Below are 27365 nucleotides of genomic sequence, written 5' to 3'. Positions count from 1 at the left end.
AAATTAGATTATTGGGAAAAATAAGAATAGCAGGTGATTAGTATTATTGCATAACCAGGGATCTTAAGGGATAAGACAATGGAACAGATATTGATACATATCCCACCCAATAATGTAAGTGTAACTGTCCAGCAGCTGCAGCCTACATTGGTTTATTATTAGAATTTTTAATAAACATATTTGTTGCTAACTCGCTGTACCGGCACCAGCAGCGAGTTAGCGCCCCTAGCTTAAAATTTTGTAATTAATAAGGTTATTATTAAGGCCATTAATGTAATGTATGTTGGTGCAAATGGTCATGTAGGCCTGCAAGCTGCCGTGCAAGAGGCGCGCAGTTGCACAGGATTAAATATCATATCATATCATTTCAAAAACTGCCTTTGCTTTAGCTTTCAACCTTGGCAGTTTTGGGTACAAGTATGATTTACAATGCAATGTCCCCTCCCTTCCACTAAATCAAATTTGTTTTGTATTCATTTCCTGATATAATAACTGATACATACCCCACCCTATGAGCTGGATCTTTAAATGTGTAGCCGTTGACGTGGCCGTGGCCAGAGTTACAGCCACTAACCTAATACCGATCTTTAAATCAAATTGGCTACGCGTGGCCACGGTTACACGCGATCTTTAAATCACAATCACTTTTTGAATTTTCAGTAAATAGATCCAGCTCAGAATTGCTCCTTTTGATAAGTTATTGGTCAAAATAGATTTTAGTTTAAACTTATTACTTGTTACAATTATTACAATCCAATGTCCAGTCTTCTCTTCAAGCATACAACAATTACTTGTTGTGCATTAATTTCCGCATATAATAAAGAACCCAAAATGCTTCAGATTCGCTGCGGGGGAGAAGCGTAATTATGGCAAGGAAGCAAAAGGGAAAGGCATGTTGTGCTGTTGTAATAAAGATAGTTTCTGAAGATTTAAAAAAAATGGTTATGTGCGCAATTGAATGCACATTCCACTATTTACTAAGAAGTATGATATTAGGAATCTTAAGAGAAGACAATGGACAATACATTAATGAACATTTTCAATCAAAAGTTTACTTTAAACCAAACATTAAAAAAGTACCTATAGTTTTTAATCAACAAATACGGCAAAACTTTGGGTACCAATTTAGGTTACAATCAAATGTCTGATCCCCCTCTTTTAAAGGAATAAATTTAGAACATTTTGTCCAAAATTAAGTATCCTGTATTTACAGTTATATTAAATAAAATTCAATGTTGGTTATTGTTATATCTAACCCTTTTAATAATATAAATAGAAAAAGCATTTTTTTAAATTAAAAAAAAAAATAATAAAGCTAGCCAAATCTTTAAAAAATATGGAAATGTAATAGAATGTAATAAAAATATGAAGTATAAATGAAACTTTGAACAAAAGTATCTAGTGTTAATTTTAATTGATCATCCTAATGCCTTTTTATAGAAAGTTATTTTCAATTATTAGATTTTTAAGGTGCTAAACATAGAAGCTGTTTATAGTGCCAATGTAAAATGATGTCATACTGACCTACCATTTGTCAATTAAAATATATACTGGCCTGCCATTGGTAATTTAGCCTTTTTATTGGCTTTTCAATGGTTATTTTATGTAAGACGTCATTATTTATGGGCACTATAAACAGATTCCTAAACATACTTTGTTTTACTGGAACATGTCATAAATCGTGTCCCCCCAATTGTATAAACATATAAAAACAAGAACAAAAATTTACATCCTTTGAAAATAAGCTTGTAGCTGTGCTAACAAATCTTTGCTGTCCGCATGTGCTGGGAAATTATCCAGAGATTGTTGGACCAACACGTAGCTGCTCTGCAGGTCTCCTGTCTTCTCACATAAACTAAAATAAATATAATGGAATAGAATATATCTGAATCATTCATACAACTGGAGAAAAATTGTCTTCTATGTAGGTTGCAATATCCCCCCGCCCTTATAATTGGTCGGGCCGTTTATCCGGGAGGAGGAAAGAGGATGGGGTAAAAGAGGGGGATGGGGAAGATCGTTATTTTAGCTCGCTACAGAGTTTACTTTATTATAGAACATGAATATCTGATGTAATGTCTTAGTAATTATACATCCATTATGAATATACTTGAGGCTACGCCCCCTAGAAGCCTCTAGGGGCACTTAAGTCGGGAGGGGGAAAAGTTTCCCCATCCACATACATTCTACATCCATAAGTGCGGCTCACAGTAAAATGTTATAAAATCTTTGACCTTTAAAGGCTATTATTGGCCAAATGGCTGAACGAGAATTTCATGATTGTACAAATTTTAACCGACAAAAAAGTCCTACAAATAATTCGAGAATTGTCATTACTAAATAATGCATATTTATCTCGCAGCGCACGTAAATGCGCGAAAAAATATTTGTGTATTCGTCTTTTCTTCATTTAAGTTTCATTTTAAAAAGCATTCTTCAAAATGAATCAATTTTCGAGATAATCGATCCCAGAAACCTTTTAATGTAAAGTGCACTATATCCAAATATAAAATAATAGTTACATACATCGTATTATAAACAGTTTTCCGCAGGTATAAAATTGTACAATTATCCTATTAAAACCAGTTTTTTCAGTCCCGAGATGCCGAAGGCTATACATTATCCTTAGTATGGCTGAAAACCGGTTCTAATCCAGTGGATATTGGTCGGTTTCGAGCGATACTGGAAATTTTTTTAGTAACAGTATGTATAGCAAATTCTAAAAGAACTTTGAATACTTTAACTAATCCCCCCATGATATAAAAATCTGCGTACTCTAAGTATTTGCATAGATTTTTTTGCAGGAAAGCTTTAGTTTTACTACATGTAATGCACTATGTTTTTGCACTATCCTATTTTCTGCATAGCTTTTTTATAACTTGCTTATATGTATGTCTTTCTAAAAATGTCATTTTATTCTGAACGCTGAAGTAGAAGATATTCTGATAATAGCTTTATATTTAGGTCTTAATATTATTTTGCACCTTTTTTTTTGTTGTCATGTTTTTTTGCCATTTTCAGGGTATATTGCCTTAATAATATTATAATATTTTTTCTCGTATTCATACGAATCCGGTGGATAGGAACCGGTTCTCATCCATACGAAAAAACTATGTCTAGCATCGTATTCTATTTAGCTTTCTACGAATATAAAAATGTACAATCATAAGATTAAAACTAGTTTTTTTAGCCCCGAGAAATAACTATTTTTCATTTGTAAATTGTTTCTAGGGGTTATTTGTTTTGAGAGAGTAGAGGTGCCAAAATGAATATAAAGCTAAGCTTAACTGAAAAGGAGAGTCATATCGGTTTTTGGCAAGACACAGACAGACTTAAACAGAAAAAAACATACATGCTGTTACTTTTAGAAAGGTGAAATAACACTGAAATTGTTATTATTATCCTTGTTACTTGTCTAGCTGTACAAAGCTTCAACAAATACTGTGTAGATTAGATCAAGGAGGGAGGAAACATTAGGCTATTTATTACACTAGTCCCCAAAGTCTTATAATATAGTTTTGTTAAGTGAATTTTGATTGGTTGGTTCACTTATTTGATTGTCCAAATGTAACCACTAATTTTAATCTACAGAAGGGGTAATTTTTCTGTATCATCATTGTTGATGTAAATAAATTTATCGACCATTGTCTTATCCCTTTAAATCCCTGAGATTAGATACCTTAAGTAAATATGTTATGTATGCTCTCCGTCTACAAATATAATTACACCAACACATGAGGATCATGTCAAAAATAATTTATTGGTCAGTTTGTTCATCCAGTAGAAGGAGAGGATATGGGGGACAGGAAGTGGATGGGGGGTATAGTTATTTTAACAGCTGTGAGTATCAATGTATTACATGAAAATTTGGTGCAACATCCAAGTAAAAATAAATCGATTTCCTATAACTTACTATGTCCGCCTGGCCTTATGGATCTGTAAAAATATGATTTTCTCGGCTGATATTAGAGATATATTACTGTTTTTTTTTATGAAGATTCCTTTTTATTGTGTATAGCCTATATTTAATTTTACAAATAAATGTAAAGGTAATGTCAGAAGGTAGCATTAGAAAACTTCACCTATTTCGATATATTGTATCCTCTGTACATGATCTTTCACATTACATAAAGCTATTAATCACTAATTATTTTATATATAGCTAGCGGCTACGACCCTAGAAGTCTCTTGGGGCACTTAAGGTGGGGAACTCAACCCCCTATTCGGATCTTCAACCGCCTGTTACTCTACAATCAGCAGCCGTTACGGTGCTATGGCAAAAATTTCACCGCAGCTGCAAATTGGTAAATTATCCATGTTTAGCAGCTTGATATAGGCTGCAAAACTTTGTAACTGCCGTCATAATTTTGTTAAATGTAATCATTAATTTCCAAAAAAAATCTTTCCATAATCATTTAAAAGGGTTCTGCTTTACTTTAGAAAATGTATCAAAACTTCTCAATAATAAGATTTACGTTCGTCAATCAAGTACTCAAAAAAATATGAGACAAAACGGCTTCTTGTAGAAGCCATTTACAGCAGTTTTTTTAGAACTTTTCCTCAATTTTAGGTCAAAATATTTTTCAAATAAAGTGTAATAAAGCCAAATATCAAAATTAACAGGAAATCATTTTGGGGTACGTGATTTTTTAATGACTTAGACACTACTAGAAAAATGGCAGCTTGTTACTTCAGAAAATCAATGCTATCTTTTAACTCTAGGGTTCAATATTCAGCACCTAGCCGCTACTAGCCGCTGTAAGGACGGATGCTAATTGAATTAAGAATACAGTTTGTTCAAGTATTGCTTGATTTAACCCACTTACCATTGACAGAATTTTATCATCAATCAAAATCTTATTTTCTTCATTATTTCAATATCTTATTTTCTAAGCCATACCTAATTATTAGAGCATTTACCGCACAATGCTTAAAATCGATAGGGCAATTCAATAAGCCAAATTCAACGATTAGAGCTATCCGTTACGTAAGGACAGATCGATCCTAATTATAGAAAAGCTTTAATTTTAAAAGCTTTTACCTAGAGTAATTATACTGCGGTTGAAACATGTTTGGGGCTAGAGTTGCAGCTGTTTGAAAGTATGCTCTAGCCTGTTCAGTACGTCCTTTTCGCATCTCCATAACACCTAAAATACAAAATATATAGAGTATCTTTTCTCTAGGAAATTTATAAAATATCTTTTACGTAAATAGTACGTTCCAAACTGCTTTTTTAATGCTCTTATTTACATATGGAATCTTTTTAAAGAGCATATAGAGCTTTAAGGAAAATCTATTACTAATTTGAATCAAATAAATTTGTTAAGGTTGTGCCAAATCGTTTTAGGAGTAATCAAATTATTGAATCAATCGAATAATTCTTGCATGTAAAAGTTTTGTGTCATTGTAGAATATACTTGGATATATTGACAGGGGAAAATTTAGCTTGCTAATATAGACCTCATTTTTGGTCAGTTAGTTCATCTAGTAGGAGAGGCGAGAACACATGAAATTCCGGTGCAACATACAAGTAATAATAAATCCATTCCTGTATTACAGCCAAGAATTAAATCGATGCGACAATTCTAACATTCCTTTAAAACTTTCAATTCTAGTTAACTGTTTTTTTTCTCATGAGAATATCAGAAATAAATATTTTGATTCACTTTTTTTACGGAATGGAAATCTTCTAAAAATCTTTCAAAAAAAATGTACAAAAATATTTTTTACATAAATTTTATACCAAAATAAAGATTATATTTCTGTTTAACCATCAAACTATTTTAATTTAAATTAAATCACTCTAAAGGCTAACCTTACTTTAACTTTAAAAAATTGTAAATAAATTTAGTTTACTTGCTTTGATGTAGATTAGACATAGCACAGTGGGGTTACTTAAACAAGGATGACAATATCCATAAAAGAAAAGCTTCGTAATTTGATGGTAGGAATATCGAATATAACAATTGTAGAGTTTCATAACTAAATAGGTCTATACAAAATTATATTTAAATTTGTTGAAAAATTGCACAAAAACAGAAAACTTACAATAATTTTATAGATGCCTTGCTTATACATATTATCGCAAACAAACATGTCTAAATTAACGATAAGAGTTATCCGTTAAAGACGGATTTACGGACCAACTCTAATTATAGAAAATTTTCCTTGTAAAAATAATTGAATTTTTTAAAATCACCCTTTTCATAAATATTTATGATCTTTCACAGGAAGGGAGTGGACATTGACTGTAAACTTTACTCAACTCAAAAGTTAAGACTTGTTCTTTTGAACTATTTATTTGGGAAAGTAAACCAATCTATTTTCCATTGACTTATCCCTTAAGATCCCTCGATCTAATATACACCTAAAAATAAACAAGGACGACAACATCCATAAATGCGAAGCTCTAAAACGGTAAGCCAAACGAACATTTACACTTGTAGAGTGTCAGAACTGAAAAGGCAGATTGATTATAAAGATGATGCTTCGCGTATAACATTGTAATTTGTTGTCCTAGGGATCAGTATTACAATAATTATATGAATAGGATAATTATTTGACAAAAAAAATGTTGTCAAACATGTTTTAAATGGACGTATGGACATTCAGGTAAATTTACAGAGTTGCTCCGATTTCTAAATCATACATAACTTCTACATGAATCACCATGTTAAGTTTGATATCGATAGGATACAGAAGGTCAAATTAACGAAACGACCCTAATTACAGAAAAGATTCGCTTTTAAAAATTGTATAATATATAAAGTTATCTTCTGTTGTATAAGAATGTATAGGCTTAATTTTTCTTTCTACAAAAGCTATCAGCATTAAGATTAATGAAGTATCTTAAATCGGTCTTTTTACAAAACAGTTTATAATATTTTATACCAAAGTAGCAAATGTTTTTGATAGATTTTTTAGTGTTAGCTTTTTTTCAATAAAAAAAAAATTAGAATGAGGGTTCCACCTTTTCAAGGGAGGAAGGGGACATTTGGGCTGTTTATTACACCAGTCCCCAAAGTTTTGTAATAACGTTTTCTTATTCGTTAGGGGACTTTATTGAATTTTGATTGGTTGGTTCATTAAGGTGGGTGTTCTCACCAATAAATTTAATCTACAGAAGGGGTAATTGTCTTATCCCTTTGAATTCCTAGACGAATTTTGAAAGAGAAGCGATAGACCAGGGGTAGCTATTCTTACCAACAATTCTACAAAAAATCACGAAACCTTATAAATTATCTGGTGGTATATTTTGTTGTTGTCATGTAACTGAAGATTGGTGGGAAAGAAGGGGAGGAAAAGGGGAAGGGGGTTGTGGGGAAATTTTCCTTTAATGTTGTTTGTCAGAATATCATTTCATTGTCCCTGGCGATATAGGGGAATAATGAATGGAAGTAAGATATACGTGGATATATAGATGGGTCACCTCCGGGTTCCAGGGACAAATGTAATCCTTTGTCACTACTTCACAGGACTACAATCTCTCACCAATGTCTCCTTTCCAGATCAGTGACGCATTAATCTCTGTTCGGCGAGTATATCTAACCTTAGAATGGTGGTATTATATTACACCGATCCTAAATCCAAATACGCTTAAGAGATAGTCTTTTGCTTATAAGCCCTGTTCCGAAAATGGTATTAAAACATTACTGATAACTCTATACTGCTATTTAGTCTAAGAATTTTTTATTCCTAGGTAACTAACTTTGTCAACACTTTTGGACTGGAAGTATCTATTGTGGTTACTAGAGCCATGCGAGCATGACTACAATATTCCGTTCTACTGCCTGTATCCCCGTGACTTGCAATTTAATGGTGCCATTCACCACGCTATAGGAGTTCTCTTCAGAACAAAAACTTGGAGATAACTATCCGTTCGGATGCCTAAGCTTTTAGGCCCTAAGAAGGCCTTATCCTTAATTTATCTCAATTGACCAACATCAAATGATATTCTACAATTTATTTAACAAAGTATTATGAATTTATCTAACAAAACTTTTTATTTTTTAGGTGTGTTTTAAATGAAAAATCCTAAGTTGAGCCGCCAGGACCCTCAAGAAAATTCCAAAGCAAGAGAAGGGAGTCTTCCCTTAATTTTTAGAATTTTTTAAAGAGTATGTGTAATATAGTAATTCCGTATCACGACTGACTGTTTCTCTCTTCCAGGTTTACTTTTATAGGCCTGAAGCCTTAGGAAAAAGAGAGACAAAAAGGATGACTTTTATTTTTGTGTTGATTTTTATGTTTTATAGAAATTGGCGACCTGATTATTAAGATTTTGCATTTAAAAGTGTGTGCACATCTCAACTAAATTACAATATTCATTTCATAAATTAGTAAGATCACATTTTATTTTATTTTACATCAAGAATACATTAAACTATTGGTTTCAAATTAGTTTTTCTAGTAATGTTTTTTCAATGTCCTCTTTAATTTTACAAATTTTCATTCTTTTAATTTAGTTTTTTATCACGAAACCTCTAATTTTATGATTCTTGTGTTGTTTTACTAATGTTAATTTGCACTGACAATATTTGCTAATAATTTTTTAGCTGTACTATGACCATTCTATTAAAAGGGTTATTGTCTCTAACATTACATTTTAGGGTCTCAGTTTTATAAAATCTTATTTCCCCATTTTAATAAATAGGTCTTTATACATGCTTTTTTTATTTAAAAATTATATTAAATTGTTTTAAATTTGTCTAATTTTGATAATATTTTTATAGTCTTTTATTTTCATTAGAATAAATACATAATTTAAAGTATGGGTTGGATTTTTCCCCAGTAAAGCTACTCTACAAATTATTCATAGAATCGGTTTAAGGGAAAAAGACGATCCATGTACCCCCCTCAAAAAGAAAAGCTCGATTATAACACGTTTCAGGAGGCTAAAAATGACCCGTGTTTCATACAGCCTTGTTTTTTGAGGTGTTTTAAATCATAAGATATCTTTCGTTTATTATTTTAATGATTTTTTTGTGTTTTTTACACGGACGTACTTTTTATATAATATTAGGTTTTTAAAACATGATTTTAAGTTATGTTTCAATTAATTTATTTATATACTATGTTAAAAAGTAGAAGGCCCTTTAAAAACTTATACCAAAACATTAAGGTCGTCTTACCTACATTGGTAAGCGCACGAATGTAATGAATGCCGCGTTTAATTTTGAACACTCTATATGCATGCTGCATTAAATGGCGTCTAATTTTGTTATGGTAGCTAGACGCTGGAAATTTTTCATTTTAAAAAGGGAAGAATTAACTAAAAAATGCCTTTTTAGGCTCTATTCAGTGAAAAATATGATAAAAAATATATTATGTTTTAAACGGCTAATTTCTTTTTGGTGATAAATATTAGTTTTCCCTCAAAATTTCGGTAAAAGTTTTATAAAAGCCTTCGTGATTAAATTTATATATGTACATGTTATAATATGCATTTTACAAGTTAAAATTCAATTGTAACATATTGTTTAGATTATCATGTTGAACCAAGCTGATAAAATTGGGTGTATTCGGCTTTGGTTGGTAAAAATGTTGAAACAAAAAGGCGTTGATTAATGAAGAAATAAGTACACCATTACTGGTAAACTAAATTTTGTTTATGTTTTTTAAAGCTATAATTTAATGTCTTTTCATGCGTCGACTATTTAGCAAGTTAAACCAAGAGGTTTTCATAAGACAATGGACATTCGGCTTCGAAACCGATTAATATCCACTGTATTTGAACCAGCTCTCACCCATTCTAAAAGTCATGAAATGCATCGTATTACAGACAACTTCCCACGAATATTAAAAAAAATTAATACCTTCAGCCCCTAGAGTTCAACAAAACTGGTTTTATACTTATATATTTTCATTTTAATGTAAGAGAAAACCTGTCTATAACACGATGCGATAAATTATTCTTACATCATTATATTATTTGTCTATATATTTTTTATCTCTTAGATATTAATCCACTCCTATCGGGAAGAGTTAAAAAATAGAAAGACATTCCATTAATTAATTATCTTTTATACAAATTTGGTCATTTTATTACTGTTTTATTCGAAAGTTCGTTTTTTAAGGTCATTAATCTTATGCTACGTTTTTATTATATAATATTTAGTCCTTCCTTTATCTCTCACTAAACAGATGTTTTTTAGACTAAATTTTATATGTATTTTTAAAGAAACAATATTTTTAAAATGTTGTTTTCCATAAAATTGCAATCATATTCCTGCATTATGACCTGAACATAATTATTTATCAATGATTGAATTTTATGTGTTTTAAAAATTGGATTTATTCTTTTTTGATTAGATCTAAAAATTGAATTTCTTATTTTTTCAGGCCCTTTTGCAGTAGTTTGGCTGTTTTTTGTTCTTGATTGTAGTCGTAGTTTGGGCTCTCAATTTTTGGTAAGTATCAAATTTGTGACTTTTTTATTTTTGACCTTTAAAACACTAGTTTTACTATATTGAACTAATGTCAAGTGGACAAATATGATAGCCTCGTCATATTCATCTCCTTTCTACTAGTTGTACATTATATAACATTATGTGTGTTAAAAAAAAAAATATAAGGTCCACATCAACTTCTTGGGAAATTGTTTTAAAGAGCAGCTGGGTTGTTTCAGTTTATTTGTTATGGGCCAAATATTTTTCCAACAATTACTTTTGTTATTTTATTTTATCTAGTTATAGAGTAGTTTTATTTAAACTGTTATAGTTCTTTTTACGCGTTAGCAAAAGCTACATATTTTATTGATTTTATCTTATTTTATAAAGTAGTAAGCCTTTTTTGTTTGTAGCGAAAGATCTCGCTAACCGCTGAACCGATATGGTTCACCTTTACAATGAAGCTTCTTATATGTCTATGGAAGGTTGTAAACTATTATGGGTGAAAAGACCTCACACATTAATTGCCCCTAGAGGCTTCTAAAGGGCGTAACCGCTAGTAGGTATATGAAGTATTTTACATTTATCTCATAGTCGGTTCTAATTTTGTAAAAATTACTTAGATCCTTTCAGATATAAATAATAAACTCTTAAAAAGTCCTTTTATAAAAAAAAAATAGCTAAAAACCCGACTATACAGTCAAAAAGACCCTAAAGTTAGTTGCTATTGCATAAATTTCAAGCAATATCATATTCCCAGTTTTGTTCTCACTTATTAGTTTCAATCTCTCGATGTCATGAGTCATCAGAAAGTTCCCAAAATAGGCATTAAATATTGAGAGATTGTCATAGAGTCTTAATTCTTTTATTATTAATACAAGTATAAGTTTCCCTGGTAGCCATACTGTTTTATATTTAGGAGGGATCCAGTCAAATCACCCCACGAAGACTGAGAGAAGGCTTCCCTAACAAGACTAAAGTTTAATGATTTAAAATATGTCAAGGTAAAGTCACGCAACCTATTTCTTCACCACAGAGCAAAAATTAAGTGTCGGAAATAATGTTAATTACTTACAAAACTTAAATTTATACTAAAATGTAATTGTTTAATGCAAAAGCCATTTTTATTTTCAAATTCATTTTTAGCAAAGAATATTTAATTTTGTAGAAAATAAAAATGTGAAAAATATTATCCAATCTATATATGTGATTAACCTATGACGCGCAAAAGGTTCAAATCTCTATATTCGTTGTATCAGTCTAACGTCGCCCGTCGGCCATCTTACTAATAGCAAGGGAAAACAGTCTACATAAAAACTTAAAGAAAATTGTTATTTTTTAGTACAGAATACGCATTTAAATCAATTCAAAGCATTTATAAAAACAATTTGAACTTTTTTATTTCCAATTTTAGTAGTTTTCAATAACTTATTTTGTTTCTTTTAAGAAAAGATTGGTTAAATTAACTATCGTGAAAAAGTTTTCAAAATGTAATATTAAACCTATCCAAATATCACTTAATTATGTAAGTAAGTTTTTCTTTCTTTGACTAATGAACCATTGGATTGTTTTAATGAAATGTACTATTCTGAAAAGCCCTAAATCGAAAAAAGACTTTAAAAAGAAATTAACAAAGCAATGCAAACTTTAGTATTTTATTTATGTATTATACTTTATTGTTTTATTTGTAGTTCATTTATAACAACCTAATTTTGTTATTTTATTTTAGGTTGTTTAGAACCGCTGTATTCCACCTGAATAAACGAGTATTGAAAGCTTCCCTGACTGCTCCACTGTCAGCTGTTCATTCTGGGACACCTGCCGCACTGCTACATCTCCAACTAGTGGGTTGTGGTACACATACAAAGTAAGTATATCATTGCAAGTAATGGGTAAATTATGAATGGGAAATATATATTATTTGAGTGTTTTTCACCTAAATTTTTCAGCTCTCTGTTGAGTTTCCTATCCCTATTTCCCTGATGGTTGAAAAAAAGAAAGTTTTTTAATATTCTTTACAGGGGAGAAAAAGGTTGATTGAAGATATCGAAACTTTTAAATGCCGTCTTCTTTTTTGAATATTTTTGTTAGGTAAAGATAAAAATGGACCATTTCAAAATATTTGAAGTCTTTAGTAGTTTAGTCTTTAACAGTCATTCGTTGGTTTTTTGTCTCAAGTATGAGACTGATATGGTTCTCCATTTTCGGATCCTAGGAAATTGATGATTACTAGCTGTTTTTTCTGGTGTTATCCTATAATAAATGAGTTAGAAACCTGAAATAAAATTATTAAATATTATTATTGTTCCAATTAAAGTAGTAGAGTGTGTATCTATCTTAGCTTTACATTTTTTAAAAACATGGATATCTTGATTTAATTTAGGAGGTGGTGTGGTAGTGTTGTGATCCAAAAAGCTGTTTTTTCTTCCAATTTTTAAAGATTATTGAGCAAAGAATAAAACGTTTTTTAGATTTATGCACTGCACACCGACGACAACGTGATTAGACACCTTGCCAAGTTTTTTACATCATAAGAGCAACATCCTCTTTCACTTTTAAATTATAGCTTTTTTAATGATACAATAGATATATGGAGTATTAGACCGATACTTAAAAGATTGATTTTTCTAAAATTGTATAGCTATTTTAATATTTTTTAATTGTTCTTATTTTTCAGTTGTTTTGAGAAAGAAGATGAGATTTTTTGGGATTTGTTTGGGCCGCTATTTATCCGCCAAGACAACCTACATGGAGCAGAATGTTCCTGTCCTGGAACAAGGTTCCAAGAAGCGTGGTGTTTGCCGCTATTTGTGGGATGATGATGTAGGAGATCCTTTCTAATTTGGTTTTGTTATTTTATTTGGTAAGTTATGATTCTTTGATGAATTTTTAAGTATCGAACTCATATTTAATATTGGATAAGAGACTGTGTTTCTTCAAAACAACTAATAATTTTATCTTGTTGTTAATTTTAAAATAATGGTGTTTTAATTACAAAGTTTTTTGGTTTTTTACTATTGTCTTATTCATTATTGTCTCATTTTACAATTATTTTTTCTTTGTTTTAGATTATCATGTAGCTGTTTAGCTATTTGTTCTGCCGTTTTCTCACTTATTGGGCTTTGTTGTTGGTGTACAAAATTTACTTAAGATAGCAGTTATGAGGTAATGATATTATCATTTAGACTCAATTTAGATGGGTATTAATTTAAAATATTTTATTTATTCGTAATTTATGAGCTGTATAAGTTTTCATAGAATGATAAAAAAATTGGTTTATATTTATAATGGATTTTATGATGAGAAAAAAAAGTATTCTGAACAAGAGTAGAACAAGAGTGTAGTGCAGATAATTAAATCCTAAGGTTTTTAGATGTAATTTTTTAAGTGTGAATGTCTTTTGGCTTATTTTCTGTGTGCTTTTCTTTTTTAAATAATCTTATTTACAGCTTATATTTTGTAGAATATTTTTTAACTTGATTTAATATTTATATTTTCTGTTTTTTCAGTCATATCTACTCGGCTCCCAGTTTTAATACAACAACTGTGGTTCCAACATTGCATTGCTGATCAAGTAACTGGTGAATGTCCGCCCTATATTTGATTGCAGACGGAGTAGCCTGTACATTGATTTTCTAGGTAAGTGTTCCTTTTGCTTCTATTTTGGTCCTTTAGGGCCTATGGTGCTCCCATCCCTTTTTTTAGGATTGTGAAGCTAAAAGAAGACCCCTTAATTATTTTTTGGGGGATAAGATACATGCATGCTTATTCTTATTTTAGGTGAAGCAAAAAGATTTGGCTTTGTTTAATGTAAGCAGAATATGTGACTGATATTTTTATAATTAGATAGTTATTTGCTTAGCAAAATAACTTCTCCCCCTTTGCAAAAAAAAATTTTGCTCAATTGGAGGGGTTTTAATATAAGTTAGAGATAAATTAGAGAGTGATTTTTATAGCTGCTTTATTTTTCAGTTCACTTTGTTGGGAGTTGGGAGGTTGGTTTATATTTTAAAAACTTAAATTTATTTTGTTAATATCATTTTGTATAAAACATATAAGGCATTATTTTCTGTCTTTCTATAGAGTAATTGACATAAGAGACATTGGCCTTTTGACTTATAGATTTAAGACAAGAGTGAAAGAAAGTGGTAAAGAGAGGGGTCGAGAGAAAGAGAGAAAGAATTAATATCGCTTTTTTGTTTTATACTGATAGCTTTGGTGTTTTGTTTTTATTAAGGAGTGTCGTGTAAGGTGAAAGATCAAGGTGTGTGTAAAAAAAAATATTGATAAGTAAAGTTTTAGTTTATTTATGTTGATTTTATTTTTATGTTGTGTGAAATGTGCATGTGCCATCCAGCTTGTTTGATATTTTCTTAATTTAGAGTTTTTTGTAAGTTTGTTTTAATAGTGTTGTTTTATTTCAGCTGTTAGCTTTTTAGCTATCAAGGCTAGTGTATGTGTGTAACCGATTTGGTTAGAAGAAAAATAGGCAGCTGATTTCTGCTTTCTCATTTAATTTTTTCTCAGCTAAGTGGGCAGGTGTGTGCTTGTCGCTGTTTAGTCTGGTAGAGTGTACTCTACAGCTAAATAGGCTGTGTGTGTGTGTGCCTAGGCGGCATTAGTTTTGTGTGTTGCTTAGGGGCTTGGTAAAGTGTACTCTACAACTAGCTAGGCTGTGTGTGTGTGTGTGCCTAGGTGGCACTGGTTGTGCGTGTAGTTTAGTGGCCTAGCAAAGTGTACTCTACAGCTAACTAGGCTGTGTGTGTGTGTGCCTATTGTTAGATGTTGAATAATGTATTTTAGAGCTATATAGCCTGCGTGTGTGTTCCGCCTAAGTGGCTTGGGAAACAGCTGAGTTGTGGTGTGTAAAATTGCTGCTTTAAAACATATATGTGTAGTTTCCCATTTGTTTTTAAATGACCTTATATTTTTTTGTTCATTTTAAAAGTTTAAAATTTTATGGCTTAGCAATTGTAACTTTTTATGTATAAATTTACAAGAAAGAAGATTTATAAGTGAAGTAAATATTTTAAATGTAGCAAAACAAGGATGACAACATCTATAAATAGCGAAACACAAAAAGGTCATTGATGGTAATATTTACAAGTAGATTTGTAGTGTATTTATTAATTGATTTATTGGGTAAAATAAACACTAAAACTTGTTTTTATTTATATAATGTTGTCGGTCAAAGTAACTTACATAAAGGATGCTCATAACTATGGGAAGAATTATTTTGATCATGATATCTTAAAGAGTTTTAAGACTGGTCCAAAAATATGTAAAAAAATATAGAAATAGCCAAAAACCTGCAAAAAGGAAGTCTGATCGTCATGTCTGTTTTCTTTAAACAACAGGAAATTTTATTTTGCAACTAAGAAAAAATCTGGAAATCGTACCATAAACACTGGGGATATGTAAAGAAATGAAAAAATTACAAAAATAGCTTAAAACCTATTCTATTACGCAAAAATTTTGATTGTTTTTATGCGCACGAAAACAAATTTTTCCAATAATTGTCTATTATTTTGCCAAAAATTGATAGAAAAATTATTCGGCGTTTTTATCTTCCTATTTTAAAGAGAATAAAAAAAATTTATTTTTAAGGCAAATCGATTTAAAAACTGCTTTCAAGAAATGTTAGAAAGTAATTTAAGATTAAGTTGTCCTAAATCTTAGAAATTGTTTTTAATTTATCTTAGGCTTGCGTGTGTGTGTTTAAATATTGCAAGTTGTAATTTCAAGATACGCATTATTTAAATTAAAAACTAAAATAATTTTGATGAGGTCTGTTTTCTATCTTGACATGTGTCAACTTTTTTCAACACTATATTTATGCATTTACACAAAAATTTTAATTATATTATTTCGGAGCAAAGCATTTCCTTAATTTACTATCTATCAGTTTAATAATATTAGAACCCTCAGAAAAGTTTTTATCATATAAAGTTTTTCAAATTTTACTATAAAAATTAAACTGCATTTTGAAATATTCTTTGTTTAGGCCAAAAATATACAAAAAAACTCGCCATTTTATCTACTCATCCTAAGAAATACATGTTTCAAAGCATAAAGGCCCTATTCTTTACACAATGATACAACTATTGGCTGCGCCCCTATAAGAATATTCTTAGGGAAAAGCTTAAACTCATATTTAGGTTCTTAGAACCTTTTACAATGCCATAGATGCTTAGTGCTGTAAAAAGTATGAACAATATTTTAATTAGCTTATAGAAGAACGAAAGGTTGTTAATAGTTAATCATTTTAGCTTGCCACAATGCTATCTCTTATTTTAGCATCGACTACAGCTATAATTTTTATCTCTAACACTACCCAACTATTGTAAAAATTTGGACAAGATTTGCTATAAGACTACTGATATCAATGTGTGAAAAATTAGGAAAAAGTATAAAATTAAGATATTTTTTACAAATCTGAATACAATGTAGACAAGGAGTTTGATACTTTTGCTTGTGATATTTTTCTACCGGGCGCGCGTGACCCCCGTTGTCAAAATCCTTAGCTCAAAAATGTAATGATTTACATTAAAATTATGTATTTTGATGGTGTTGTAGAGTTAGCAACAGTAAGGTGTTTACTGTTTAAGACCAGTGAGTTTCTTCAGGTTAATGCTGTAACAGGTTATGAGGTCCGTAGCTTCTTATTAGGTATTTCTGGTATTATGGCTGTTGGTGAATATTCCAGTCCAAGTCAGGTGGAATCTTGCTAGGATACTGTGGATACACATCTGATAAACGTCTGATGACTTGTGTTGTATGATGCAAGGCTGGTTTCTTGACGTATTTGACTGTAGATCTACTGATTTTCAAGTTCAAGAGCAATGGTTGGCTGATTGTTTTTATCAGAATCAGCTACTTTGTTAGGAGCTAGTAGATGATGAATCTGGAACTCAAACTTGGGCATATTTATCCGCTTAGGTATTGACAAGGCTACGACATTTGGTTTTGTGAAAAAAATCAGCAAGAAATCGGTTGCAAAAATATAAAAACTTGTATTCAAATTGGTCTTAAATATCTTTGCAAAAAGGAATTAATAATAGAAAAACTTTTGTAGATTTTATTTGTTTTAACTTTTATTGGGTTTTAAATCTTAAATGTCATATTTTAATTTCGTATTATTGACAAAACTACCCCTCTATCTATAAAAGATGAAAATCAGAGATAGTGTAGCATGCTAATGTCCTTTTTATCAAAGCAAGGGTGATGTTAAAAATTGGTTTACATTGTAGGAAAAAATAAATGTTAATCAGTTTACTTTTTGTTTGACAATAGAAACCCGCTTTGCATATTTAAATTTGACTCTTTTTTTGGACTGTTTTAAGAGAAATATTTCGCCTTTATAATTTAACAATTTTATCTATATATGGGAGAAAAATGGGCCAATTGAAGTTACTTGGATATTTTGTTGAAACCCTGTTTGATTTTGTTATTGTACTGGAAATTGAATATTGTTTATGAATTTCTAAGTTACTTACATTTGTAAAAAAAAGACATTTTAGTTTCAAATCCTTTACATCTAAACTGCGAACCAAAAAAATAGGCAAATCCGAATTTTCAAAATTGCAGCTTCATTATTCATTTGGGACGGATTTACTGTAAATATAATATGTAGATGCATCTTTTTGTTACAAGTTTCCACCGTTGATTTTTTATTAATCAGCACCAATGAAGCACAAGATCTCAAAAACAGCATTTTGGGTAAAAACTGGTGAACCAAAAAGATATGCAAATCCAAAACAAATCAATGGAAAAACGATTTTTTTGCACTTTTCTTCTGATTTAAAGATTGATTCTGATAAAATCACAATTTTTTTAAGGGATTTATGCATTAATTATTATGAAATGTAGTATAAGGTAGAAATTAATGCTTTTTTAAAATAAGAAATATTAGAAAAAAAGAAATTCAATCCCTATCACTTTAGAGGTCAGCTGCTGACCTCCAGTTTAATGGATGTAGCCTAATACATGTTAAAGATAAAAATTACCCTGAAAAGTATACAAATATGCTTTTTAACGTGTTAAAAAAAAAACATTTTAAAATCTTGATTTTGAGGATGATGTCCTTTCAGATGCTCCTATTGGTGATGATGGTGAGCCAAATGTTATTTAAGTACATGCCCATTACAACAACTTGTCTATTAACATATGTACCATTTTTTTGTAGTCATAGCAATCTCCAATGGAGCCAACCGACAAGAAATATAAACATCTTCTAAAAACGACAGTATTTACCTTATGCATTTGAGTAATTAAAATTGCAATTTTTTTGTTTTTTAATCCTGCTTGGCTGGAGGCTGCTATGAATTCAAAAATTAGACCATAGTTCAATATATAAGTTGTCATCATGGTCATGCACTTTGATAACATTTGGCTCACCATCACTACCCATAGGAGCATCTTAAAGGCCATCATCCTCAAAATCAAGATTTTAAAATGGATTTTTTTAACACATTAAAAATCATTTTTGTATACTTTTGGTAGTAATTATTATTTTCAATATGTATTTAGCTTCATCCATAAGACTGGAGGTCAGCAACTGTCCTCTAAAGTGATAGGGGTCGAATTTCTTTTTTTCAAATATTTCTTATTTTAAAAAATCATTAATTTCTACCTTATACTACATTTCATAATAATTAATGCATAAATCCCTTAAAAAATTTTTAATTTATCAGAATCTATCTTTAAAACAGAAGAAAGATGCAAAATAATCGTTTTTCTATTGATTTGTTTTGGATTTGCATATCTTTTTGGTTCACCAGTTTTTACCCAAAATGCTGTTTTTGAGATCTTGTGCTTCAGTGGTGCTGATTAATAAAAAATTAACGGTGGAAACTTGTAACAAAAAGATGCATCTACATTTTATATTTACAGTAAAATCATCCGAAATGAATATTAAAGCTGCTATTCTGCAAATTCAGATTTGCCTATTTTTTTGGTTCGCAGTTTAGAAAAGGTTATCATATTTTGGGGTTATTAAAATTTAAGCAGAAAATTTCGGTTTTTAGTGAAACAAGAATTCTTTTTCCCTATCTTTGAAATTATAATTGAGATGATATTAAGTTTGATAATCCGATGAGAAAAACTTTGTTTTAAGGCTATAAAAGTCCTTTATTTTGCCACACATAACAAAAAGCCCTTTATTTAATTATTTTCAATTACATGCTACAAAAAAAAATTAACATTTTATAGGTTCAGGGATAGCAGGATATGTAAAAATTGCTTTGAATCCAATTATTTCCCGATGGATTTTAACCGGTTCTTAGCCATGTTAAAGCTAGTATATAGCATCGAATTGTACATAATTTTCAACCAATACTTAATTAAAAATTAATTTAGCAATTTTTCATTTTAATGTCAGCGGGAAACTGTCTATAATACGATGCGACGAATAATATTTTTTCCTAGATTACTATATGAGGTTTGAGGATACTTGGAGATTATTTATTTTGTATTTTTTAGGAAAAAGTATAGGCAGAAAATATTTAAAAATTGCAAGATTATCAATTTAGAGATAGGATAGAGATAACTTTTTAGGGGTTAATTAGCGCTCGCCTAAACTACAAAATTCCCGCTGGGGACATCCAATAAAAGAACTGAAACCTAAAATCATAGTAAAGCCAAAAAAAAGATAAAATCTTTAAGTCTAAAGTGAAACTTAAATCAAATTTATACCAGATAGAGAGCCTAGTCAGTTCAGTCTTATAATGTTGTATAATTTGTAGTTGAAAATTCAAGATAATCAATTTAATGTATTTAAAAGTTTGTAAAAAGTTTAATTAAATGTATGTTTTGGAGCGATTTTTAACACACATGTCTAAAAATCAACACATGTGTTCAGAACTAGGTCATAAACCTCAGAATTTATAAATTCATTTTCATAAAAATTATTAGCTAAAATTAGGCTTATTTTCAGGGATCTTAAGGGATAAGACAATGGACGATATTTTGTTGGAAGTTTAAGACACATTAACTCATAATTAATGAAAATTGGATTTAATTATACAAGGATCTAAAGGGATAAGACAATGGATGATAAATTTGTTGGACTATTTTGCTACATAAACACATAATTTATGGAAATTGGATTTAGTTAGACTTTTCTTATGGAAATTTTTATTTCTTTTGGGATTAAGTTCATGCTTATTTAATAAGGTCTTGTAATTTTGGATGACACATTTCTGTTAGTAAGTTTTTGCCAATTATTATTTCAAAAGTACGGTGTCATTCTAATTTATTATTGTGTGGTGTTTTCTGATTATTACAAAAAAATTTAATAGCTTATTTATTTATTTGTTACTAATTCTTGTATTTTATTTTTAGGTATCATGCCTGTTCAATATCCTGTGGTTGGAGGATCGAGTTTTTTTTGAAGAAACAGTAGAACTGAAATTGGTTATTTGTGAAATTCCTCCCTTGGGACCTCCGCAGATTTTACCGGTTTTTGTCTGCAGATTTGTATCTTTTACCCTGCTGACTGAAAGAAATGTATCTCCGAAGTTAAGGAACCTGTTTTGACTTGGAGATGGGGAGTGGTGCTCGAGCTTAGCCAGCCACATATTTCCAAAAAGAGTGAAGGGCTTGAGGATACTAATGGAGGTATAGGCAGGTAGGAATTTATTGTTTTTTAAGCAAGAAAAATTTATCTCTAGGTTATATGTTTTCTGCAGTTTTGTGGGGAGTTATTTTATAATTTTGATTGTATGTTGCAGCTTGCTACATAACTAGATATGTCTGTACTTGATAAATACTAGAGAGCATATCTGCTCTAAAACTAGAATTGTCGTCTGTAATTATTTTTTTAATTTTCTGCTGAATTTGTTCATTTTATTAAGCACACATAATTGCCCTACTTTATAGTTATAATCATGTCTATTCTTGTTCAACTCTTTTTATTATTTTTTCTTGCCTTTTATAAATAAAACATTAAAGTAATGTATATAGAGCAATAAATAGTATATGTAACAACCACCCCTTCTCAAAGACCTTTTACACTACTTTTGGTTGGGTCTTTGAAATAAGCTGAATCATTCAAAAATGTAATTACAGCCGGGTGCTGACAAAAGAACCAAGAGCAAATTGCAAACTAATGTTAACTCAAGGACGCCCAAGCTTTTTACTTAGCATGGGGGTATAATGAGGATTTCTATATGTTCAAGGGGAGTATGGTAAGGTATTTAAAAAAAAACTTGAGGGGTGTAAGGGACAAATACACCATTACCCCTTTTCTTGGATATCTATGTTTCAGCTATAATGATTTCTGCATTTTGCCTAGTTAATTTCGTTTTTGCATTGTTTAAAATACTGTTCATTTGTTAAAAATTATTTTGAAAATTATCTATTGATCGCTTGAAACTGACAATAAGCCAATAATTGAAATAAGGACATAGTTAATTTGCTACCCCCACAAGGGAGAGCTCAATCATTTATGGGAAAATAATCGAAAACTATGTAAATATAGGCAAAATTTAATTTGGGAACATCTGCAATATATTAGTTCTACATTTGTTGCTAGATGTCTCTAAAAACTTGATAATTTTGATTTGCTACAAAGTAATCACACTATTAGGAAAAATGTCTTATTAATCACAAATAACTAGGTTTAAAAATGCAGTATTGTAAATCGGAAAAGATGATTATGAATATGATGGCAATTTTAGATACTTCACATAAGTTTAGACTGATATGACAATTTTTCACAAAAATTGTTCCTTTCTTTTTCAAAAAGCAGTAATAAGCATTAAACAGCTAAACTTAGAAAGCAAAATTTAATGAAATTATTTTTCGTCTGCAATGCTCTAGGTCTATGCAATTGGAAATCAAATAATATGCTCTTTATACATTTATACTATAAATTTACTAATGAAACTCTGTGTCTCATTGTATAGTTCTAAGAATGGGATCTGGAGATTCTTAAAACGTTTGGATAATGGCTATTTTATACCTTATCTTTTTAGCTAGATAAACCCTAATATAATTTAAGACATTAATTATTTTATTTAGGGTTTTAATTAAACGGTTGCTCGATTTAATTGGCTTAAACTCCGGCTTTGTTTCATGCTTATTCATATCAATCCTGTTGGTTCCGCGTTCAGTCATGGCAATGAGTAATAATCTCTCATTTGACATACTAATGTATGCAATGATAAAAAATAATAAGCCAAATGACGCAAGAGTACTACCAATCACCATACTTGTTAGTAGAACTAACATGATTGTCATGAATTTATTTTGAGAAGGAAAGTCTTCAAGATATTGGAGCCATGATAAAGCCTTTGTGTTTCTGGCCCCATTTTTCATGCACAATGCACTTTTAAAATCTGATTTTTCTTTAATTCTATTATTTTCAGATATGCCAGTGTTGTAAGAGGACTGAACAGTTTTGCAGTAGTCAATTTTCTGCTCATCTAAATCCTCAGGGTAATTTTCTTTGCTTTTTATTTTACTGATGTTTATCTGTTCGTCTATTTCCTCTTTTTGCCCCAAACTATTTTCTAAATCGACTTTGTCTATTTGTACCTCTGGGCATAGCAATTGTTGAGACAAATTAACAGAAATTTTATTGCTAGATAATTTTTCAATTTTTTGACTTATTTTTTGATCCGTCGCGTAATTAGGGGATTTATCCAATTTTGTGTTAGACACATTTTCTTTTATATTGGTAATTATTGGCGGATTAATTTTATCTATTGGATTATTAACAACAGAGTTTTCTATTATTTTTAAATCATTGTCTATAGACGAACAGTTTAATGTTGAAGTATTAGATGTTTGACTTTCCATTAATATATTTTCTATTAGCTTATTAGTATTATTACTATTTACACTATTTTGGGTATTATTATTGACACTATTTTGGGTAGTCGAACATTCTAGTACTTCAACATTCTTAATTTTTATATTTTCATTTTGATAATCAATATCCGAATTTTTCAGGTTTATCTGAATGGACAAAGAAATGTTGATTTTGGGACCAGATTGATTCTGAGGTGATTTTTTCCCTAGAATAGGGGTGCCGGGTATGTCCCAAGAATCCGTAACTTGTGGTATTTTTATCTGTAATTGTATGTTTTTGCTTTCTTGAGAAATACTCGGCTGCCCCACTAGTTTTTTTCCATTGTTGGCGGGAATTTGCACGCCGACAATGGATGGTATAATCTTGATACACCATAATTTAAGCAGCGTGGGCATTGGTCTTTGGAGGGATTGACATTAGGGAAAGTGAAACACTCCCCACTACCATGGGTGTCAGAATTACACAATAAACAAACTATACTGTTAGCTTTTTCTTTATTCTTTTTATACCACCATTCCATATTTGCTTTTTTAACTGCTTCATCTGGATGTTTTAAACAGTATCTAGAATAGTGAGGCTTTTGGCAATGCTCACAAGTTTTTTCCTTTTCTACTTGGTTTACATTTGCATTTTTTTGTCTGTCTAATTTTCTTTTTCTCTCAATGGCTGAGTTATAAAAGCTTCTGTTATTGCTAAACCAGCTTAAGATTGTCTCTTTAGTAATGTAAGGAACATTGGTGGATGTCAAAAATGCAGATTGCAATAATGGTGGTACCAAATAGGTACATATTTTCTCCCTAAGTTTAGCCATTTGATTTTCATGACTATTGCCTGTTTTTTGCAACATGGCTGCCAAATATACTATTATTTTATTTGGTTTGTCTTCATCTTCAGCAGTGAATCTATAAGTGTAGAATTGTTTCTCATATTGATGTGGGTTGAGTAATTCTGCACCTATGGTAGTTAGGATCGATTTTACAAAATCCTGAGCACTAAGGGCATTAGGATCTATTTCTAGAATATCTAGTTTATTCCTTGATTCTTCATTAAAATAGTGAATGAGAATATTGTTGTAGGAACTATGAGTAAAAGGGATCTCATATTCCTCCAAATATTTAAAAGTGCTAAAAAAAGTGTAATTGTTAGTTTTTTCTCCATATTGGGGTGGGATTTTACCCAATATTTTGACTTGTCTGTGAATACGTTCGTGTTGACAACTGCCCCACACTAAATTATTTGGTATGAGATTAATTATTTTTGCTGTATTTAGGTCAGTGATGGATGTGTTTTCATGAAGGAGAAGTTTAAGTTGCCACATTTGAGATTCAGATAAGATATTTCCAAGTAAGTTATTTTCTTGTCTTGTCTCTCTATTTCTGTTATCTCTATTGGTAGATGGAGTCCTTCTATCTAACTCCGTATCTGAAGAGCTAGAACTAGAGCTAGGACCACTACTGTTACCACGTCTATTCATTCTCCTTGGCATAGAGAAATTCTGTCTGTCTTTATGCCTGTCTTCTTTGTCACTATTGTCTCTTTTATTTTGTCTTTCTTTACTTGACTTAGTTTTGTCTTTATCGTGTTTATAACGATTTTCATGTCTATCATGATGTTGTTCATGGCGTCTTTGGTCCTCATTGCCATGTGGGTTAAGTGGATCATACATTCTGTCAGGCCTTTTTTTAGAATGTTTTTTACTTTTTTGTCTGTCAAAATCCTCACTATAATAGCTAGATTCTGACTCATAACCCGAAAAATCTGAAGTTGGTTTAACTATTTTTTTATTTTGGGGTTTATTTCCATTATTTTCTTGTTTTATTACTTGAATATTTGGCTCATGTTCATGTATGGGAGGAGTGTCCTGTAAATGTATTTGAGGCCTATTTAATATGCGATTTTGTCGCCTATTGCCTTAGACAAGCATTGCTGTTGCTGAGTGAATCTCAGGCCTAACATGAGCACTAGGTATTTCCTCCAGTCTTAGATAATGATTTACTGCATTATTTAATCCAGGTTCATATTCTGGATTATAAGGTGGAGGATTTAATATTTCATCTTCTAATTGATCAATAATAATATCATCCATTTTAGGTTATTGCTGTACTACACATGGAATGAGGCCTAAATCAAAGATAAATGGAGCACCATTGTGCGTGGCCTATGCATTGCTGTACTACACATGGAATGAGGCCTAAATCAAAGGTAAATGGAGCACCATTGTGCGTGGCCTATGCTCTGCTGCATTACACATGGAATGAGGCCTAAATCAAAGATAAATGGAGCACCATTGTGCGTGGCCTATGCTCTGCTGCATTACACATGGAATGATTGTTTGTCAATGAAGAGCTGTGCTTTTATGGATGCTTTACTGGTAAGACTTATTTAGTGGCCTTGCCCTCTCCCTCCTAAAAGGAAAAAGTTAAATCTTACCTGGGTTTATCCGGTAACGGAACCAATTTTATGGGTCACCTCCGGGTTCCAGGGACAAATGTAATCCTTTGTCACTACTTCACAGGACTACAATCTCTCACCAATGTCTCCTTTCCAGATCAGTGACGCATTAATCTCTGTTCGGCGAGTATATCTAACCTTAGAATGGTGGTATTATATTACACCGATCCTAAATCCAAATACGCTTAAGAGATAGTCTTTTGCTTATAAGCCCTGTTCCGAAAATGGTATTAAAACATTACTGATAACTCTATACTGCTATTTAGTCTAAGAATTTTTTATTCCTAGGTAACTAACTTTGTCAACACTTTTGGACTGGAAGTATCTATTGTGGTTACTAGAGCCATGCGAGCATGACTACAATATTCCGTTCTACTGCCTGTATCCCCGTGAGGCGTGAAGTTCTTTGTTAGGTACCTTTGTCAGGTAAGAAAATCACTAGGCTAGCTCCGAACCGATCTTCCAGAGTATTAGCAAAGTTAAACTACCTTTAAAACGTGAACTTATTCAGAGTTCTAATCCGAAAATGTTAAATTGTCCGAATAGATAACAATCTCCAACTTTTCTGGACTTCAGAAGCTTGAGGGAGGATCCGGTTTGTTAGTATCGGCCGTCAGATAATGAGCTATCATCAACCGTTAGTGGCTCTGCCACCACCGTACTTTCCCTTTGTTATTCCTATTTAGCCCCGTAGTGACTTGCAATTTAATGGTGCCATTCACCACGCTATAGGAGTTCTCTTCAGAACAAAAACTTGGAGATAACTATCCGTTCGGATGCCTAAGCTTTTAGGCCCTAAGAAGGCCTTATCCTTAATTTATCTCAATTGACCAACATCAAATGATATTCTACAATTTATTTAACAAAGTATTATGAATTTATCTAACAAAACTTTTTATTTTTTAGGTGTGTTTTAAATGAAAAATCCTAAGTTGAGCCGCCAGGACCCTCAAGAAAATTCCAAAGCAAGAGAAGGGAGTCTTCCCTTAATTTTTAGAATTTTTTAAAGAGTATGTGTAATATAGTAATTCCGTATCACGACTGACTGTTTCTCTCTTCCAGGTTTACTTTTATAGGCCTGAAGCCTTAGGAAAAAGAGAGACAAAAAGGATGACTTTTATTTTTGTGTTGATTTTTATGTTTTATAGAAATTGGCGACCTGATTATTAAGATTTTGCATTTAAAAGTGTGTGCACATCTCAACTAAATTACAATATTCATTTCATAAATTAGTAAGATCACATTTTATTTTATTTTACATCAAGAATACATTAAACTATTGGTTTCAAATTAGTTTTTCTAGTAATGTTTTTTCAATGTCCTCTTTAATTTTACAAATTTTCATTCTTTTAATTTAGTTTTTTATCACGAAACCTCTAATTTTATGATTCTTGTGTTGTTTTACTAATGTTAATTTGCACTGACAATATTTGCTAATAATTTTTTAGCTGTACTATGACCATTCTATTAAAAGGGTTATTGTCTCTAACATTACATTTTAGGGTCTCAGTTTTATAAAATCTTATTTCCCCATTTTAATAAATAGGTCTTTATACATGCTTTTTTTATTTAAAAATTATATTAAATTGTTTTAAATTTGTCTAATTTTGATAATATTTTTATAGTCTTTTATTTTCATTAGAATAAATACATAATTTAAAGTATGGGTTGGATTTTTCCCCAGTAAAGCTACTCTACAAATTATTCATAGA

The 27365-nt window shown here is 30.8% G+C and overlaps 1 protein-coding gene and 1 long non-coding RNA gene across 3 annotated transcripts in view; one reads left to right on the top strand and one right to left on the bottom strand.

Moving 5' to 3' along the window:
- Window positions 1-1410: 1410 nt before the first annotated feature.
- The window catches only part of BBS8 (tetratricopeptide repeat protein 8), a 68762-nt gene continuing 42807 nt past the window's right edge, over window positions 1411-27365 (bottom strand). The window contains exons 17-18 of the mRNA XM_080171403.1: window positions 5042-5147; window positions 1411-1855 (exon numbers count right to left, since the gene is read on the bottom strand). Coding sequence (XP_080027529.1) covers window positions 1726-1855; window positions 5042-5147 — 236 coding nt within the window. The 3' untranslated portion in view covers window positions 1411-1725. The remainder of the gene's footprint in view (window positions 1856-5041; window positions 5148-27365) is intronic.
- Window positions 9210-27314, top strand: LOC145328874 (uncharacterized). Of its 2 annotated transcripts, XR_013882667.1 has the most exons (14): window positions 9210-9592; window positions 10342-10409; window positions 11308-11392; window positions 12118-12255; window positions 13066-13251; window positions 13457-13553; window positions 13898-14027; window positions 20730-21015; window positions 22757-22826; window positions 23343-23395; window positions 24473-24546; window positions 25294-25573; window positions 25942-26079; window positions 26560-27314. It is a non-coding gene; the product is annotated as an uncharacterized LOC145328874 (long non-coding RNA). The 2 variants fall into 2 exon arrangements; XR_013882668.1 differs by lacking the exon at window positions 26560-27314 and having other exon boundaries at window positions 25294-25404; window positions 25942-26054.

Source organism: Acartia tonsa, chromosome 9 (genome assembly GCF_053477335.1).
Source record: "Acartia tonsa isolate MP-2025a chromosome 9, ASM5347733v1, whole genome shotgun sequence".
In the NCBI taxonomy this organism is placed as follows: domain Eukaryota; kingdom Metazoa; phylum Arthropoda; class Copepoda; order Calanoida; family Acartiidae; genus Acartia; species Acartia tonsa.
Note: the sequence above shows the minus strand (reverse complement) of the source record. Positions and strands in the feature narration are given on the sequence as shown.